General features: G+C 35.6%; 1 protein-coding gene across 2 annotated transcripts in view; it reads right to left on the bottom strand.

The window, feature by feature from the left end:
* Nucleotides 1-4,962: 4,962 nt before the first annotated feature.
* The window catches only part of MLLT3 (MLLT3 super elongation complex subunit), a 109,687-nt gene continuing 93,186 nt past the window's right edge, over nt 4,963-21,463 (bottom strand). For both annotated transcript variants that reach the window (XM_085212951.1, XM_085212950.1), the window contains 5 exons: nt 19,113-19,245; nt 17,488-17,587; nt 15,278-15,349; nt 13,916-13,987; nt 4,963-8,486 (listed from right to left, as the gene is read on the bottom strand). In XM_085212951.1, coding sequence (XP_085069077.1) covers nt 8,355-8,486; nt 13,916-13,987; nt 15,278-15,349; nt 17,488-17,587; nt 19,113-19,245 — 509 coding nt within the window. In that variant the 3' untranslated portion in view covers nt 4,963-8,354. The remainder of the gene's footprint in view (nt 8,487-13,915; nt 13,988-15,277; nt 15,350-17,487; nt 17,588-19,112; nt 19,246-21,463) is intronic.

Raw genomic sequence — 21,463 nt, forward strand, 5'->3', positions numbered from 1 at the left:
TGAGTAGGAGGGCTGCAAAAAAAAAAAACACCTCCAGAGTTCCCTGCCAATCTCAAACACTTTGTGATTCTGTGACCTCCACTTCACTAGACACTGTGTAGCAAAGTGAAAAGTTCAAAGCAGCCATACTCTTTGTTAATAAAACCTTTAAAAAAAAAAAAAAGTTTTAAAATGCAAGTTTCTTACTATTAGCAGAGATAGTTTTTTCAAGGTAGCTAACTACACAACTGTTAGGAAGAATAAATAGCCAGCTTGAGAGTTTCCGTAATAAAATGAGCCTTTAATTCTGACAAGAAATACCTCATGTAATACTGGTATACATGAAAGGCTAGATCCTCCCTAAGTTGAAAAAGAAAGCATCCAACAAGTGGTGCCTAACATTTAAGCACACATGTTAGCACAAATGAGTTCTGCAAAGGATGCACACTGACACTACAGGAGATACTCATCAGATGTAAGATTGAATGAGATCTAAGGACAAACGATTCACACAAAATCCCTTGTTTATAGGAGACTCCTTGAATACATCTTTTAATCTTCTTTAGCCATCTGGGTGATGAATACCAGAAGAGCTTTTTTCAGCAAACAAGAGCAATATTTACAGTATCTTAAGGGACATCACCATTCTAGCCTCTAATAATATGAAAGGCATTTTGTAGCTGGCAATTTCACTGAATTCCTTTTAGAGACCCCATGGCTAGTATGAGCAGATTATGTGAGCCATAAATTAATTCAGTGAGTGCTCAGATAAAACTAGAATAAAACAATTCCACAGGTCATAGGGTGAAATTTTCTCATAGTAATTGAAACCAGTGATGATGAAAAGGATTGCTGACCAACCGCAGTAAAACAAGATTTTCCCTAAAGTTCCCTCTAAAGGTTCATCCAAAGTCCTTTCATAGCTTTGAAGTCAGATGTTTTGTGCTACTTTTCTCTTTGCATGCACCAGCAAGAATGTCCCATACAAGGACATTCAGACCATGTAGAAGAGATAAAGATTATTCGGAGATACAAGAGTTCAAACTCATGATGAGTTTGATGACCCAAAATACACTCAACTGCCCTGTGTCAAAGTGAGATTATGTGTTAGTATCTTTTCAAAAGCATAAAAGAAAGAAACACACGATTAGGTAACGGATGGAAGGAAATCTTCTGGTTATCTCCTCCAGAAACGTGGAGGTTTTTCTGCTGCTATAATATTGTCAATGAACTGTCAGAAAGCGTTATTATAAAAATACTGCAGTTAAGACTAGGATAACTTTCTATGAAATCACTTCAAGATGATGGGAATTCTGACGCTCAGTGAAGATGGCAAGTTTTTCACAAGTTTCAAGGAGAGATCCAATACTGAAATGGCACAAGTATTTTTATCAAATTTAATACCTCAGAAGATGATATAGTACATGCATTAATAATGAAACAACAAAAAGCAACAGTTAGTGTAAAATCCATAGTCAAACAGGTACATTTGGACTGTAAGGCCAAATACTTAAATTGTTAAAAAATAAAGCAGCACCTTTAAGATTATTTTCATTTACTGCACATACTAGAGGAAGACCTGAACCACATTAGGCCTTGGAGAGAAGAAAACATACACATCCTGAAAGAAAGAATCCTGTTCAGAAAGTAACAGTAACATAACAGCTTTGAGATAGTGACTTCATGTTCATAGCAATATTTAGTTTACTAGGACAATCATAGCATGAGAAAGGCTCAATACCAGGAGTTTCCCAAATGGTCTGCTCAAGGCCAATCAGATTTGCATAGAGAAATCATGAAATTGGACAAGATGACCCTGTAAATGTCCCTTCTAACCTCAATAATTCTGTGAAATAGCATCAATCTTGCTACCTTGCTTCAACTCAGAGGTAGATGTAGTGTTGAGTCAGGCCATCAAATGTTGGTCAGATATCTAGTATATCAGATTGCCAAGACAGAAGGGAAAAGTGCTAGTTCCAATGTTTAATTGTTCATTATTTTAAGAATCCGAACCAGTGTGGAAGACGTTGCTAGGTGGCAAAAGAACAATTAATTCTCTCCACCATTTTTAAAAGATTAAGTTCTGTAACTGAAAAGGATAAAGGACAAAGATTTATCTGAGGAATCAACATCATGACTACTCCACAACACAATTCAACTTAATAATTCAAAGCAATACACTGCTGAGCTCTGTCTTGTAGTTGCAAGATGACTACAAGTGCCTGCCCTAGTAGAGACTCTTATTACACATTTCAAAGAGAGTGCTATGAAGTACTCAAAAATCCCAGCAGGTACTACTAAGAAGTCATTTTTTATATAGATGGTGTGCATATGTTGTAGAGAGCTTAGGCAAAAGACAAAATCTAATTCCATACCTTAATCACAAATACCCCTTACCTCACTTGCTCGCATGGTGAGACAGTCTAACTCATACATTTCTGTAGTAATAACAGCAACATTGCTAGGTCCCTCTGCTCACAAGCCACATCCTATCTTACATGTGTACACATTCAAGAGAAACTTCATCTTAATTCATCTTCTGAGCCAAATGACAGTGACACTAGTGAAAGCAGCATTAACTTCTTCCCACACTTGAGTGTTTTCAAAGGAAAATATTTCATACGTTTGTGTCAGCTAAACAGTGCAAAGAAATAAAAAGAAGAGACTACCAGCCTCTATCTTTTCATTCTCTGCCCAAATGAAGGAACCATAGAGAAATTATCCTACTCCTGACCTGACCCTATCCCTAACAAAGATCAAACTCCTGAGTGCGACTAATAGCATTGGAAAAAATAAGTTTTATTCAACTACATATTTTCAAAGTGAAAGCCTAGCTGCTCAAGAATACTGGAAGAAAACTGCTTTATTACATATAGTCTGGGTGGTGCTGGCAGAATCCACTCAGAATGTCTTCTCTGCACTGCTCAAAAACTAAGCCCTCCTGCTGCACTTCGCACTGTTTTCTAGACCACCCACTCAGACATGGATACACAAACCACATGTGCTAGGAATGTCACCCCTGCACTAAAAGCAGTATCAGCATTACAACCTTATTGCTTGCACAGTCAAGCTTTTAATACAACTCATTTGTTTTATCTTTTCAATATCTTTGATTTCTTAATGGTTTATATGTAGTTTCTCTGCTGGCCTTGAGATGCTTAAGGATTTAGAAAGAGAATGTTACTGCGGGAAAAATACATTACCACTATGAAAATATTTTTTGTGCATTTTTCCTCACTGTATTCAAAGATGAGAATTATTTATAGGTAAGACTAAAAATGTAACAGACAGCTTCAGAAACCATTTCCTGAATAGGACCCAGACCTCTAATTTTGTTTCCCTGTCAGCAGTGATAAAAGGTAATCATTTATGCCTCAAAGCGCAGAGGAGGGCAAAAACTGGTAGGACCAGTTTTATAGCATCAGTTCTCTGAAGGAATGTAGGAAAATGCACAACCCATTTGATGCAACATTCTGGAAGGGGATGCTTCCACTCATAACTTTACTGACAGATGGTGAAAATAAATCTGCTGTATCCACAGGCTTACATTTGACTTTGGTCAAATCTCCAGGCTAAAAAAAATAAAGTAAATGAAGAATGAAGAAAAAAAAAAACAAGATTATCACTTCGTAGTAAAATAAATTCAAATGGGGTAAAACACAGATGTAATAGTCATACAAATGTGAAACAGACCCTTTCAAATCATAAGGTAACTCAGAATATTGTACTATACTGCAATACATCTCATCAAGACAGCAACAACACAATTAGTACAGCTGTGAACTGAAGAAGCTGCCATTTTGCAAGCTTTGTCATCGTGGTATCTTACAGCAGATAGAACCATCAACCAGCAAACTGTATTCTCTTTGTTAACATAAGAACCACTTTCAATTACTAAGAGATGCCTTTAACATTACTCCCCTCCTTTCTCCTTTTTTTTTTTCCCCTTCCTTTTCTTCCTTCTTGAAAGGGTATTGTTCTCACTCTGGTAATATTTCTTCTTCCTGTCTAGTCACAGTGGCATTTCTGCTGCTCAAGTAAATGTAAGGCCCTTATATGATTGTGCTTTGATGTTAATTTATCTGCTCACTCACACAGAGCTGCCTTGTAAATGCCATTGTTTTAGCTGTGTTAATGCACTGATTAACTCCCAAAACCCACAAAAGCACTGCAGAAATATGAGTAGTAGTCCCTCCCCATCATCATGTTTGTAGCCTTTCATGCCCAACAGTACAGAATACAGTATACAGAAGAGCTCCTAGCACACTATATACAGCTGTATACTGCTTAGCAGTTAAGCAAACTGAGACACAAACAACAAAACTAAAACACAAGCAAAACACAAGCAAAAAAAAAGGCAAACACGTGCACTAGCTGAACTTAGGAACATGTTTTACACTGCTTATTTTTGCAGTTCTTGCTAGCTTCTGCTATGGATGAAGGTCTGACAGAATTTTCACTAATAAGCCCCAATGTCAGTGCAATGTACTACAACTGCCAAAATATATATTTAAACCATAGAGAGTAGTGTTTTTGTCTTTCCAATTTAAAACCACTTTCTCAATGCCACCTTCACTACAAAGCACAGAGAACAGCACTGAGAAAATAACAGCAGTTCAAAATACACTCCAGCTTAGCACTGAATCATGGAAATTAACAGACCAATTAGCAAACACAGAAATAAAAGCTCTTATGGACAGAAGCAAGAATCTGCCTAAAGATAGAGGGCTTGGCATTAAACAGCAAGACATAAAACACAGAAGATGAAATGTATGATCAAAGACAGCAGAAAGCAAATCAAATATATTACTCAAGATAATGCATATGACCACTGAACAGGGCAGTTTTCTATTCAGTCTTGTCTACAATTTTCCCATTCATTTTGCAGACTAATGGGACTTGAAATCAGTGGTTTGCTCAGGAGACCCCAAAACAGTAACACAATGTTTAAGAAATTAGAATCATACTTCTAGGGACCTGAAACAGATTGTGGACATACTTTATTTCACTGTAAGAAAGGGAAAAAGGGACAATGGATGAGGCAAAACCCAAGAACTTGCCATTTTCCTTCCCCCAAACTAAAACAAACATTAATAGAAATAAACTAAGGCTCTCCAAATGCACTGTACTGTACGTATACTGCGTCGAAAATTAAAAGAATAGACTTAACCTAATGAACCAAACCAACGAAAACAATAAATTCACCAAGAGAAATGATTGACCGCTTCTTACAATCCAAATGTTCTGGCAGAGGAAGCACAGGTTTTATTTTATCTTGAAAGACTCTGATAAGAGTACACTCTTGCTTTCTTTACTGTGAATTATGATGCCTTTCAAATTTAGACATTGAATATCACGTAAGGCCTTTCAATGAACCCAGACACCTAGAAAGATACTAAAACTTGCCTACTCATCTGGATGTGAAGATTTAGTGGCAAGAAAGAAAATTGGCCTTACCAGCTGGATAAAACATTCTAGTGACTCACTGGCTCTGAAATTTGCAACTCACTGATAGCCCTCTGTCCAGTTACTTCAGTGAATTAATCCAAATTCTCCCAGACAGCTTTGTTTAAACAGCTTAATGTTATGTACAACTCCAAAACATTTATTGCTAAAACATTTTAACCATTCCCAAACAGTGTTTTTATGTTGGTAGGGTGCCTTACAACAATTTCTTTAAGAGAAATATGACTGTTTGAAATTAATTGAACAAGAATTTATTTTGTTTCTGTATACAAAATTAGACGAAAATAGCTAACGTATTTTTCAGATCAACATTTGGTAACTCTTATCTATCAGAATTTTGTGGAAAACTCAACATGCACACACACACAACTCTTCAGTCTATATTTTTTTCCCCTCTCCCAACCTCATTGAATTAACAAAATTAAGAGTTTATGGATGCTCCATGATTTGCATTAAATTCAGCAGTAACGATACTACAATTGCTGTTTATACCTGTTTTCCTACTTGCTGTTTTCTTCTACCCTTGCCAATGAACATTAAAGCTTATCCAATATTTTAAGGGTTAAAAGATATATTTTACCATTTCTAACAAAACAGTTTTCAATATTCTTACACTAGCAGTACCATAGAATCCTTCCCACTCCCCTAAGACTGAAGGAGTTGTAAACATGAAACTTGGGAAAGTCAAAATGGAGAAAATTCCACATGTATATGGTATAACTAAGAGACAGGATGTTGAACAACCACTAGTAGACCAAAAGTTAAGGTTGTTTTTAGATTTCCAAACATTTTCATATAAAATATTAATAAAAATTGAAGTTAATCCCCCTCACATGCACCCCTTCCTCCTCCCAACTATCACCTGCCTTATGCTAGAAGTAACTTTAAAATGATCCCCATTTCCCTCCAACAATTGCACATTAAGACATGGACTTAAAAGAACAACATAATGCTTCAAGTATGCTTCATGCCAATCGTCAATAAGAGTCATAACATTACTGAAAAAGTACACTTGTTCTTTGGAAGCCTGAGAAGAACTTCCTGCAGAGTGTGGTCAAACAACGTTTTAAATACGAAAATAGCCCCCAGCCCAATACCCAGCTCACCCTCTCAAAAACAGTAAAGTGTAAAATTTTCTTTGGACTTAAAGAAACAGTATTAAGATCTACTATTTGAATAAGAAATAACCCCAATAGGAATTTAGTTTTACAGTGCTACACAAACAGTGCGCATGAAACAATAAATCATACAGATGCTACTGTTCAACACTATACATAGAGCACATGTGGCATAAAAGCATATACATGACATATACTGGCCTGTCCAGAAATAAGATACATTTCTTAAGGCTGGTAAATCTGAAAAAACTTTTGCATCCAGAAGTATGTATTTTTTTCTTCTTTTCTCTTTCTAGTAGGGGTTTTGTTTTAGCAATTAGTGTTCAGTCATTAGAAAGGTAATGATTTCATCAGGAAACCATCAGCAATGTGACAGCGCCAAACTTTGTTATGAAACACTTCCTCTAATTTATCATGCGTGAACAAGGATTCCCATTTTAAAGAACAAAATACAGCATGAAAGAAAACTCATTTTTATAGGCAAGAAATCCTTCTGGAAGCACAAGCTTGTTACTGAATCTGGGAAGGGTGAAAGACAAGTGTGTGTATATATTTATATATGTGTGAACATGTGTACATATACACACATATATATGATATATATATTTATCCCAACATGTAACTGTGTAACAACCAATTTTTTATTTTCAAATAAAGGTTTTTAATTTAGCAGTTGTAAAAAAAAAAAAAAAAAAAAAAAGAAAACATCAACAACACAACAAAAAAACCACAAACAACAAAAACAAAATCCCCAAACAGGTTAAGAAGACCATTTACTACATGAACAAACAAAAAATGTTATGTCAATAGTTTTATGGTAAGAAGCAAAGGAGTGCAGAAACTCATAGTAATAAATAGCTCCAAATTAAGAATTTTCTACAACATTTTCTTAGAAGACAGGATCAGTATTTCTTCTTTTATGATGATCCTGCAGAACACCTTCACTCATATATATTTAATTTTATAACATTAAAACAGACAAAAATGCAGACTGCAAAAAATTCTGGATTCAGGACAGTATACATAACATTTTTTTTTGTTAGAAATCCTAATGGTTTATTCACTAAGGCTAGACAGGAAGTCATATGATCCTATTTGGTGCATTTTCTACCATGACCAATATCAATAAATGGATAGAGCCAAGGATCTGCAGTCCAACCTGCCATGGTCCAACTTTGGCAGACTGGAGGCAAAACGTAGGACCATCATTTGGTCCCTCCCTTTGTATCTTGATTCCTGGAAGTGCAGAAATAAAAACAAGACTGCAGTGTTTTCATTGTCTAGAGAAAGTTAGCAAGAAGTGGGATTTCAACATGAATAAGATTACTAGGTTTTTGATGAGACTGAATCAAAAAAGCATACATGGAATACCACTACTTGCAACATCTGGTAGTGTCATTCAGTGACTCACTGACTTTGAAATATGTGTATGCAGTAATAAATAGATCAGTTATGCAATAAGGCAGTGTGTTGAACATGCATTCATCTTGTGGACTGGAACACCACAAAGAGATACATGATACCATACACATTCATTAAGACCAAGTTTTCTGTTTGTTTTTGTATTTGATTTTCAAGGCTATCCAGGTAAACTCTTCCAGAGCATTTTATTGTTGAGAAGAGCAGTCCTCTGAGTCTTGTCACTTTTCCTCTTCTTTATCAAGAGATGATGACTGGCTTTAATGAAAAATAAAACTGAACGAGGTTGTTTTGTTTCTCCACCATTTTGGTTGCATCATTCTGAATGTTTCATTTAGAGAACAGTTTTTGATGCATCCAGATGCGGAATCCTCAGGAGGTTCCAGATGTTTCCAGATAACTCTGTAGTTTCCGGACTGTGGTTTTGTCCAGAGAGCAAAGATCAAAGTCAAAGGTTGTATTTGTGATATGAAAGTGTCCAGTTTCTTCTATGAGATTTACTATCTGAAAGGAAAGAAAAGCAGCAGCTGAAAATTTCAGTAGTATCATACTTCCACTGAGTGTATTAACAGACCCGTAAGTATCATACGGATGGCATAAAATAAACCCACTTCACTAATACACGCATATTAAACCATTATCCTTATCACTATCTGACACAGAACCATACTGCAGACTATAGTTTTTGGTGTTTTTTTTTTTTTTTAAGAACATTAACATTTTCATATTTTGAAGGTCAGTCTTTACTATGAATAATAAACAAAAAAGCCCCCTAAATTAAAAATAAAACAAAAACAAAAAAAAAAAACCTTCATCTGTAACCATACAACTGCAAAGAACAATCACCATAACAACAAACAAACTAGGCAGATCTCTATGGAATACATACTTTGTGCTTAGCTGCCAAACAAGTTACTTTAGAAAATAACTGGCATAAACCTTTCCACAAGGAAGAAAAATAAACAAATCCTTACAGAAGCTAGTCTAAATTAAACAACAAAGTACTCAAGAGCTCTCACATCTATGGTTAGCTTGTGTAATAGTATTATTTTCCTCAAATAACGCACTTAATTTTTTTGTAGAAACAGATGACCATGAAGGAGTAATACTAATGGTTTAAAATCTATGGTGACTACTTAATCTATGATCACAGTTTTCATTCAAAGAAGAAACAGAAAAGCTGTTAGGAGTCTTTGAGAAGATCAAGAACTGATGCACTTCATCTATGATGAAAGGCTGAGAGAGGATTTGTTCAATCTGGAGGAGCAAAGGCTCTTGGCGATGTTTTTCGTATGTAAGTACCTGAAGGAAGGGTGCAAAAAAGGATGAATCCAGTTCTCTTCTGTGGTGCCCAGTGATGGAACAAGAGACAACGGGCACAAACTAGAACAAAGTGGTTTCTGTACAAACACTAGGAAATGTTTTTTTTTTTCTTCTGATAGTGACAGAACACTGGCACAGCTTGCCCAGAGTTTGTGAAATCTCTCTCTTCAGAGATCTTCAAAAGCCACCTGGACATGGGCCTGGACAATCTGCTCTGGTTTGCTCTACTAAAACAGTAGATTAGGACAAGAAGATCTCCAGAGGTTTCTTCCAAACTCAGCCAGCCTGTAATTCTGTGAAACCAACATTAATATCCTAGTTGTGTTTCTACACTTTCAACAGTTTGTAGTCTGTTAATTGTAGTGTGTATTTTTAAAGTGCTCATTTTCAACACCAAATTTCCTGTAACAAGTAATTCCATGTATATTATACGCCAGGATTTTCACCCACCTAAACATACACTCAGCATCCTGGAAAGCTGAAGTATAATTAATCAGACTGGGCTAACATGGTGCCCATGCTATAGTTATTGATCTCTTATGCATTTCTACATTCCAGTAGACATATATTCCAAGTGAGCACGTGAAAAGGTACACCATCCTGAAAAGAGTCTCTTTGTAATGGACTGACAGAATATTGCTCTTCTGCTTCACCCTCCCAGCCACTTCTTCTGTGCTCAAGCTAGTATCAGTATTTCTGCCCTTCCATTTGAAACCCACATTGTTTTAGGGTTTCCAGATAGTCCTCTACTGAAATGCTGTTGCTAAATATTCTTTGCTTTATTACTCTGATGAGGAGTTTTTCTATTGCTGAATGAGATACCTATTAACTCATGGCTAACAGAATATACCTTAAAATAATAAATCTGGAAGGAATATACCACCTTAGAAAAGAACTAAATGTTGGAACTGTGTTATAATTTCTCCCTCTCCATTTCATTATGTAATGAGCTTTTTGGTTGTTGTTTTTTTTTTTTTTTTTTTCTGTTCAGACCACAAGAAGAGAAGATTGTTGGTGATAAATGAAATAACTTAATGTATACTGTCAGATATGGAATGATACAGCCCAGTGTGGATTAAATAGATTGGAAATGAGAAAACATGCCTGTTACAGTAAAAATCCCTTTCCAATCATTGCTTTCTACTTTCCACAGACTGGGAGAAAAAAAACGAAAAAAAAAAAAGCAAACTTAATGTCTAATTTCCTTTGCAGATGTACAAAACTCTGAAAGTACAAAGAAACAAACCTTCCCTTATTAGCACTTCATTTAAATCTGTACCACTTGTTTTTTTTTTTGTTTGTTTTTTCCCCATATGAGAATTTTTAATTTAAACTTGCATATTTCATTTGTCCACTTATTGATTCATTGGTTCTTGTAACACTTCTCCATCTCCTACTGTCCTACAACCAACAGGAGAGAAAAATTCAAATGGAATACAACTGATTGTTAACAGTGGGAAACTTTCATATGTGTCATTCTTGTCTTAAGGCACTCTCTGAAGCCTCATTTAAGAGTGAATCCTACTTTGTAAAGTAGGAATCTAATTATAGACTTGGTCCCCAAATATCCACTGTATGATAAATAACTAGCTGCAAAACTTTACAGAAGCTGTGGCCAAGAGAACAATGCTAAACAGTTCTGCCTATACTTTCTTACTTTCTTGTATTACTGTGGAAGAACAACACCTCCCAAAATCCCCACAGCAATATTTCTGATTTTAAGAACAAAGATTACACTGAAGTGTTACCACATGTATTTTTAAGCAGCACTGCATATTTAAAAAACAAACAAACAAACCCGATAAGCACTTTTTATTGATTAGGTTCTACTTTGGGCTTTTAAGCCCTAAACCAAAGGAAATATAAACATTTTTAATATATTCCTCATCCTGCCCTCACAAAATATAGCCACTGTGTCAGGGCACCACACTGAAACCACAGTAAAGACAACTGAAATGAACCCAAAAGCTTTAATGGATGTATAAAAATATATCAAGATAAACCCAGACAGCTCAATGAAAAACATCTGCCCGTGTGTCCATGAATGAGGAATTCATGAGTTACAGTATTAGCATTTGCATCTCTGTGCTATTCAGAAATATTTGAAAAAGAACAAAAGGTTGAGATTAGTTGCCAAGAAGTCTGACAGTTGCAATTTTAAAAACACAGCATTAAAATGTTATATTCAGAGAGCTCAGGCAGCAAAATACAAAAATACTTCATTTGGTCCCGGTGTAGTAATCTTTGCTATTCTGCTGTAATGTACATCTCTGTTTACATAATGTTTCTCCAGCTCAGTTGGATCATTATCCATCATAGCGCAACTATTTATCGGCCTTTAAACAAGCAAATGAGTGTGTGTGTTTAAGGAAGCCGAAGTGCAATTAATGACATAGTCATTTTTCAATTTATGGAGGTTTTAAGCCATTTGATAGTTTCCAGACCTGCAAGCTACCCCTTGCAGAAAATTCTCAGAAGATAGCTGCCATCTGAAGTTAAGCATCTTGTAGACATGAACAATGTAATTTTAAGCAGAGCTGCATACTCCCAACTTCTTCCTTACGCCTGTACTGTCTCGTACAGTGGCTTTAAGGAGAATTTTCACCAGATGAAGACATACCTTCTGATGCATCAAAATAAAAGGCAAAGCCTACCAGAAATCTTGTTTTCTTTCACGAGTCACAATAAGACCATCTGTTCAGCAAACGCTGATTTAGGAGCCCAGCTTCAGAAAGCTAAATTAGAATATATGGGGCATGCAGCATTAACATCTGATTTCGGACTCAATCATCCCTACTTTTTCATGGCAAATGATGAAGGGAAAGTAAAATGCCTTATCACTGTGAAAGACGCTGGAGAGAGTGCTTTTTAAAAGGTAATTTCAAACCAATTTCCGTCTAGTTATGGTCCAATATCTGGATCAAATTGCTCAGGAGGTTCTCACAGAGCTCATTTCTTGGTCAAATGTTCTTTCTCATCCACCTTCTCCCTGTTAGACATTTATTATGTACCTTAAAGAATCACATGATATCACAATTACTTAGTTCTTATTTAGGCACTTCCAGCTTAACACCACACTTTTCTTCTCTTTCTTTTGGTGTATTAATTTTAGCTTTCTTTAACAAAGCAACTCAAAGAGAAATATCTCTCTTGAGGAAAAGCCATATTCTCAAAAAGATGCATTTCTGTCATTTCCAGCCGAGCCACATCCCTATTTGCTGTCACTATCTATAGACTTGTTAACAATTCAGATAGCAAAAAATTTTCCATTCCTTTCCACATCCCTCAGCAGTTCAAGTAGAACTTTGAGTTCTTTGACATTACAATTCCTTACAATCCTGATTGACATCTTCATTATTCTCATCATACAGTTCTGTAAAAATTCCTTAAAAATCTGCAGGTAAGACTTTGACATGTGAAAGAGGTTTTCACCTGCTCCAACAAACTGAAAGTACTACAAACATCACTTAAGATGGCTGCTGCCATTCCACTTCAATGCCAACACTGTTTGCATTTAAACATGCTTAAAACTCCTACAGCTAACAATTTGATGCTTTGATGTTAAGAATGTACTGGTTTGTACTGAAGACAAAGTGAAACTGGGAAACAACAGTACACTAAATATGAAGGGTACCAAATACAGGCCAAAGGACACATGATTGTGTATCATAAAACATGAAACCTGGCATAACCATCAGCATTTTTCTTTAACTAAGAATATTCTTAATCATGATCTTCCTTTCAACTGACCTCAATTTTTTTCCTGATCTTTGCAAACAAAGCCAGCTTACTAAAAGATTTTTTTCTTTTCTTTCTTCTTCTTTTTTTTTTTTTTTTTTTTTTACACTCTTATCCAAGTGTTGAGAAATTTGATGAGTGATTGCAATCATTTAGAAGTGGTAAAAATATCCATATTTATAACATGTCCACAAGAGGCATTTAAGTGTGAGAAATATAATATAACCATCTGTGCTACAATTACATCTGTTTTGCTACTACGCCTTTATTGCTTCATCACAATCCAATGGTGTCTAACAATGCCACCCAAAAAAAGAATAAAAGTTCTTACTATTGTGTAATTTGTAAATATATTTCAAGCCTTCTTAGTTCATACTTTTTTTTTTTTACTACTTCCAAGACTTCAGAAGACTCAAACATTTTTTTTTCTATATTGAGATTGGCATTAAATTCCATGTTTTGTTTGCCAAAATGCACATCTTTAAAAGTGTATTTGAAAAAATGCCTGTCCTTTTCAGCAAAAAGCAACAGTATCTTCATGAAGCATGGTGCACAGATGAATCTATTCACCTATCTTGTTTTCATTATTATTGGCACAATACATTGAAAAATATAAATACAAATTGGTTAAAAAAATCTCAAATAGGCTTTTGTTTGCTTAACTTTTAATCTTACCATTTAGTGTGGCAACACAATTTAAATAATGTCTAAAAAAACTCTAAGCTATACTGAAAGTGTAATGGGCAGGAAATAGATTACACAGACTTTAAGGCTATCAAATCTTACGATAGAGATTTAGACAAAGGGAAAAAAAAAAGTGACTTCACAGCTTCAGTGAGCATGCTGTGACTTTTCATGAGAGTGTTCCTCACCTGCTGCAGTACATGTCTCTCTCTCAATGTCATTAATCTTCTGTGGAGCTCTACTAGTTCATCGAGATATGCCTAGAAACAAACCCCCCATAAACAACTTGTTAATGAAATCATAGCCATGTATTTCAAGAAATTCATATACAAAAGGAAATTTTATTGTACACCTTCCTTAAGCTAGATTTTATTACTAAGCAGGCTAGTTTTCTTAAGTTTCATACAACCCACATATAAATTTTTGTGGATTTCCTTAGATACTTTATGACACTGAAAATTTTAAGGTACTTAAATTTTAATGGGAGAGCCACCTCTTCCTTTTGAAAGCTAGGTGGCCCTTTACTTGAGAAGAAAATATTTCCATCTCAGCTATGGCAAACAGTATGTAATAGACTTGAGCTGCCCAAGCAGCATATTTAAAAAACATCTCCCAGCTTTTCAGATAAGACACAAGATGTAAGTCTCACAACTGATTTCCTCTCTTCCTCTAAAGCTGAATAATGAATTTTCTGCATCAACAGAGAGACATAAGAGGAGAAAGATAAAGAAAAATTAATCCACTAGCAACTTTCACTTCCTTAATTCCTGGGGCATTGCATATGTCCCATCTGTCCAGCCAAGTATCAACTGTCTCCTTCAATCTGAGACATGAAACACCATGTTTGCTTTTAAGCCCAGAGAAATATGGCATCCTGTTTAAGAAATTAAAGAAGTGCATGGATCATAATGCTGAAAATCCAGTAACAGATACTGCAGCATTGGATTCCTACATCATATTAGCGCAAAGAAAATACAATGTTATGCAAAATTTAAGAGGAACTTGTCCACACTGGGAAATAACAATGTACTCTCTCAAAAGGATTGAGAACTCTTAGCCATGCCAGTGACATGATTTTAAACAAAACCACCTTTCTAAGTGGTAAACTGTAACTGTTGCTTCACATCATCTTGGTTAATGCCTTAATACACATTGCCATTCCCTAATGCACACTACCATAAAATGATTCAGTAAAATGTTTATTTCAGTTGTTTATTGACTAAAAATACTAGCGTAAAGTTTCCTGTTCAAAAACCATCATTTCATCTGAAAAGCACAATGCGAATTCATGCAGAACAGACAAAATAAATAGTGTATGGCAGATTCTCATCTGATCGTATTTGCTGAATCACTATATGTTTTGAGGAGAAGGAAAGCATTTTCAAAATAGCACATAAGAAAGAACTACAGAAAAAAAGAAGAGAATCTCCACTTTAAGGAACACAAAGCAAAGATGTTGCAATGACAGCCTTTCACTCCAACAAGAAGTATTTTGTTTTTAGTAAATACGTAAATATTGAATAATTTACTGTTTTTTCATTGGCATTTACCTTATCACAATCACCATTCTTTATTTGTTTATCAGATTTGTTTTGCTTTACTGGACTTTTCACTTCTAAAATCTGGAAAAAAAAAGAAAATCCATTAAAAAAATAAATGCAAAATTGGACACAATTACATACAAAAAATTCGCTGTTAATAACACGGAAAGAATAAAGCAGCTGGAAAAAAAAACAGTCTAAACTCAAAACCATCCTTTTCATTACTTTTCACTTATTCAAACAACCTGCATTTTTTTTCTTTCTTCCAGAAAAAAAGCTGAAAATCCCAAGTTGCTGGATTGAAGTTATACTGATATTATTGATCTTAAAAGTAATTAATTTCATGTTATTTAAACCCTTCTCAATATTTCTTTTCACATTTTTTCCATAGTTGGTAGGAAAAGGTCTGATTTTGCAGGTACAAAATTATGCTACAGGACCCTCTAGCACCTTTGAAGTGACACATACCAGTATATTTTCCATGATTTTTCATGCAAGGCTCTTTTCTTCAGATTCTAAAACAATCTTTGAAATGACTGCAAGAGTTTTAACTAAAAGTAAGAACACTAGAAAGTAGTCTGCCTTGCAAATATATGTACTTTTCTTTCAATGTGAAACAGAGCCAGTTATTGCCACATATATAAATAAAGAATGCTTCGACAACAAGCAACAGAACATCTTCCCTTACATGAAAATTTTAGGACTCAAGTGAGGAATAATTTGAGGAAATAAAACTGCAGTTTAATTTCTATGTATACAAAACATTTTCTGAAGGTAAAGGCAGAGTTACTGAGACAGCACGTCATTCTTAACCTACAATTCTGTAAAACAATAAAGAAAAATATATGATCAAAGATGGAGATTTTGTTTCACATTTTCTTGTAAATAAAACCAACATTAATAGCAGCATTTTCTCCAAAACCTCCTGAGCAGTCACAACCCAATACAAAACTAAGTAAATACAACAATGGAAACAAAGCTTGCAAAAAAAGCAGAGATTTTTCAATTGCAACTATGGCCCACACAATTTGAACTCTTGTAATAGAATCACAGAATCCTCAGAGTTGGAAGGGATCTTTAAAAATCCTCTAGTTCAACTGCCCTGCAATGAACAGGGACATCCACAGCTCGATCAGGTTGCCTAGAGCTTGGTACAGCCTGACCTTGAATGTCTCCAGGGATGGGGAATCCACTACATCTTTAGGCAATCTGTTCCAGTGCCTCACTACCCTCACTTTAAAATACTTTTTCCTTATATCCAACCTACATCTACCCTCTTTACATTGGAAATAATCTCCCCTTATCACCACAGACCCTGCTAAAGAATGTCCTAATACTTGCATGAATTTCACATTCTCAGCTGACTTATAAAAATGCAAGGAAATCAGACATTCCATTTTAGCTAGCTCACTGCTACTGGTTTAGATCATCTAGATAGCCAAGTAAACATATTGTTAGTACAACAAAAAGGAAAGGAACATGAAATACGTGACTGAGTGAGATGTTGCATATTAGGACTTACATTTATGGACTTAACATTTATATCACTTCTTTAGAAGTATACATCTTCATTAAACAAAAAAAAATTGAGACTTAGATACACATGATCTTAGAAAAAACCTATAGAATTTGTGGTTGATAATAAGAATGCTTTTTGGTCAAGGATCCTCCGTCCTCTGCTAAATACAAACCCTACTCCATAGGTTTTTTTCCCCTTCAACATATATTTGACTTTAAGTGACATGAATAATGTCAACTTTTATTGAAATGGATTGAGTACTCTTTCTGTGAAGTAAAGACTACTGTACCTTGTAGTAAAGGAAAAAAAATACTCCATCTTCAAGTCAGAAACTGGTGAGGGAGAGGGGAAAAGCGGAACACAAACTCGTGAGATTAATCCTATCAATTTCAACTGGGTCTAATGCTAAAATAAACCAAAAATAGTATGAACTGTACAATTGATGTTGTAAAGCCAGTTTAGACTGTTTACCTTATGAAGTTAATACATATGCAATGAACACATTCCTTATAACAGAGATAAAAATGATAATTGGCTCTTACAGTATTTTCTAAACCAAATATTTCTCCATCTCCTGAAAAAAATGGTTTTGTCAATTTACAGATTAAGTGACTTCATTTAAGTAATCAAAACATTATATGAATTTCTAGGTGCAAGGCATGCTCCATGTGAGGCTTGCATTTATGAATTCTGACTTTACCTGGTTGCTGTTAGCTTTTAATAAAGGTGGTGCTGGTTCATGATGTAGTGGTGAGGAAGCTGAATTGCTGTCACTGTCACTTCCATCACTCAGACTAACCCTATGGAAAAACAGAGGCGAGAGATTACACTGCGAGTCAAAGGGCTGCTTATAGGAGTGAACCAAGCTTATATTTGAGGGAGGAGGCCAAGAATAAACCCTTTACTAAGGAAGTTATTATTCAAAGTAAATTGAAAAGTGCTGCTCAGTAGCACAGCGGCATCCAAGTAAGGCAGCATTCTGGAAAATGTCCAGTGTAGCATGGCATCCGTTTCACTGGGCTGAGATGTCACTGTCCAGCTAACAACAGTTAACATCTAGGGAAAGAATTAAATATTTTTGAAATATTTATGCTGTTTCTATCATAAGTGGAGTGAATCTGTATCTCTGACACATATAAGAGAGATGATGTTTTTCAGAGATATTTTTCTACTCTTGTAAAAACTTTCTAAAAGCTGTACTTTTGTTTGGAAAATTGCTTCAATTAACAGTTCTTTGTTTCTTGATATAAATAACATTATCTTTCCTGACTAAACTTTAAAAACTTGGTATCTCAGGATATGTAGAGGCCATGTAAAAAAGCTCTATTCTAGTCAGTCTTACCCTTCATTTACTGAGGAACAACAGGAAATATTTGCTAATTGGAAGAAAAAAATATGGTTATTGAGGATAAAAAGAACTCAAGGCTGTGTTTTTCTGACTTTTGTTAAAAATAGGAATAAAATCTCTACACTGAGATTAAGCTGAGCCTAAGAATCCTTTCTAGAACATGACCTGACATGAACTCTCAAACTGCTAGGCTTTTTGCCTTTTTTTTCCCTGTGATTTCAGCTGCTAAAGTGTTCCAGAGAAGCAGTTAATCTTCACTAATACTTGCCTATTACCTTCCCATTTAGACCAGTTGCTGACGGAGTTGCTCAGGTGCTATGCACCCACAAATGGTAGAACAAGCAAAATGTTTTGGAGAAGATCAAGTATACACTATGAAAAAGCTTGAGAGAGTCTGGGATTCAGCAGAAAGAGCTTTCAGTTGCTTGAAAAATAGCTGACTTTTGAAATGCCCTCATGAAATTATAGCTAGGAAACAGATCCCTTTTTTAAGAAATAAATTCTGTGACTGACAATTGCTTTACCGTCTGTCTGCACTTTTACTTATTATTTATGATATGCAGTGCAGAAATTGCTCGGAATTCAATTTCATTGATTCTGATCCAATTTAACAACCTAAAGCTGGTAAGCAGAGGGCTCGTGACAATGTGACATTACATACAGGCTGGCTCGTTCAACAATTAAATGACTTAATTTTATCTCTTATACCAGAGAATAACTACAACTGCTCTCTGAAGTCAAAGGCATGAAACAAGTCAGATGAATGTGGTTCATCATATCCATGTGGATTTGTACAGAAACAGTTTGTATTGGGAATGGCTGATTCTAACAGTTTTTTGTTTGTTTGTTTCTTTAAAAATAAGAATCAAAACCGTCCATTTGCTACTCAGCACTCTTTGAGAACATTAGACTTCATTCCACTAATAATAAGAAAAATGTTTTAGCCACCAAACTATCTGCCATCAAAAGACACTCACCTGCGACTCCTGCTTCCTCCTCGTGTGTTTACAGGTCGTTCCAACTCAGAATCATTATCATTGTCATCCAGTTCCTCTGATTCATCTTCATTATCATCCGAATGCAGATCTTTCATTATAGACCTCAATGGACCTGAAACAACAGAAACAAACAAATAAAAAAAAGCAAAAAAAAAAAAAAAACACAGCAGGCAAATGAAGTTCACTTTGCAGTATGACTACCCAGATTTGTAGATAACAGAAGTGACCTTCCCAGCATTGTATTGGGAGGGGAGAGTCAAATATTAAACAAATGAAGTAATGCACTGGGGGCTTATTTATGAATCATTTATTTACATGAGCAACACAGGAAGCTTCAGGAGACTTACTCATGACAATGAAGTGACTTGTGTTCAAGTGTTTGCAGGTTTGGTCCCCTGGAACATAGACTAAGTAAATAAAATGCTGTCGCAAACAGGCATTCTCTACGCATGTTTTAGTTTAGGAGAAATTTATTATTACTACACTATTAGAAGCAAGATTATTTTTCATTGCTAAGTTTTAGGTTTTTTTTCTTTGTCAAAGGGTATTACATGCCAGTACAGATCTACAAAGACCTACTGGTAGTGGTATATCTGTTAGGTTAATCCACATACTGAGAAGCAAAATCCAGTACATCATTCTGACTGTAACTTGTACTTGTGAAGGCAGACTTTGTCTTCTGTTTTCGATAAACTTAGATTTAGCAGCTCTCCTTATTTCAGGCTCAATTTCGGGTGAAATAAGCAGTTTGCTGACGTTCATATGAAAAAAATAAAAATAAAAAAAAAATAAAAAATCAGTAACTCCCCCAGCCCAAGAAACACAAGAACTGATGTGAATGAACTCCCTAGTGCTCTCCAAAGGGAGATGAATCTTTCCACTCTGTATTTGCTAATGGCGGAACAGAGCCAAGGAGCATTATCTTTGGTCACAGCCAAAAGAACAGACATCTCTCTGCCTGACCCCTTAACAGTAAAGATGTTCCCTCCTCAGGAGTAATAGCTTTGTGGATTACCCAAAGCCTGGCAAAGTACAAATAATTTTGACCAGTTTTGCATATCTGACTTCAAAGCTACTGCTGAGTATGGTTTACAACTAAGTCTGCACAAGAACATTTGTGAGTTGAGGCAGTTTCGGCAAGGTTTCTTTTACGTGTTTGCACACCTTGAGGCTGGGATGGCAGCAGGCACAAATGGTTCTGCTGGGCCTGGTCCTGGTGGAGCAGACAATCACACAGATCACAAGGGAAGGCAAGTTACACAGAATTCTTGTCTGTACAACCATTGCTGATGTGCAGAAGCAGCTGAGTTGTGCTTTGTTTTCTGTTTCTGTGTAAGTATCAGACAAACAGTGCTCAGATATTTGCAAATGCTAAGTTGGAGACTGATTATCTAATCACTTGACACCTTGGAAAAAGGCTCTCTCCAATTTTAATTGGAGCAGTAGCAATTTTCCTCTGAATCAGAGGGAAAAAGGCACACTCAAGAGTGTCAACACATGGCTGAAGGAAGAATCTGACTATTTCCATTTTTTGCAAAAGCATTCCTACTGAGAAGTTCGGCTGTTGGGATGAAAAAAATGAGAGATAAGGAATAGGGGGCTAAATGAATTGAGGTGAAAGGTAAGGAAGGAACATTAAACTGCAAACATACAAAGAAGGAATACACTTTTAGAAAGAGATAAAAGGGAAGAACATATGGGTATTTCCCACAGGTCAGCTCTAATCTAGTAAGGCTAGTTTCCTTACTGCACAAAGAGATACTAATAACTACTGTAGAAATTCTGCTGAAGACAGTAGTCTTCTGTCTGTTCTGGCAGCAGTGAAGTCCTGCTTCAGTCCATAGGCCAAAATCAACTCTTGAGAATGTATTCATCTCCTCTCCACAAAGAGGAAAAAAAAAAAAAAATACAGAAAAGACTAGATAAAAATGTGGATGAAAGAAAAGCTCTTTAAGGAAAGAGCAGAGAAGAAAGACAATGACATGGAAGTTAAAATAATCAACCAAAACCCAAATTTGTAAAAATATTTAGTGTCACAAAAATAGTTCACCTTGCATTAAAGACCAGCACATAACTCAAAAATACAGAAACTGGTAGCTGGGCTGGCAGTGAGTTGGAAGACATTCCAAACAACAGTCCTTGATTTTATTTTTAAATAGAAGAAAACCAGCACACATACAACACGTTTCCCACACAGCCTGTCCTCCCAGGTTTGAGCTAATTCATTATCCCTGCCTGTCTTTTTTCCAAGTGCAGCAGAGGGCCATTTTGTCTTGTTCTATGCTGCTTTCGGGGGCAGACAGTCCCATCTCAAGCTGGAAACGGGCTTG

The sequence above is a fragment of the Meleagris gallopavo genome, chromosome Z (genome assembly GCF_905368555.1).
Source record: "Meleagris gallopavo chromosome Z, MGAL_WU_HG_1.1, whole genome shotgun sequence".
In the NCBI taxonomy this organism is placed as follows: Eukaryota; Metazoa; Chordata; class Aves; order Galliformes; family Phasianidae; genus Meleagris; species Meleagris gallopavo.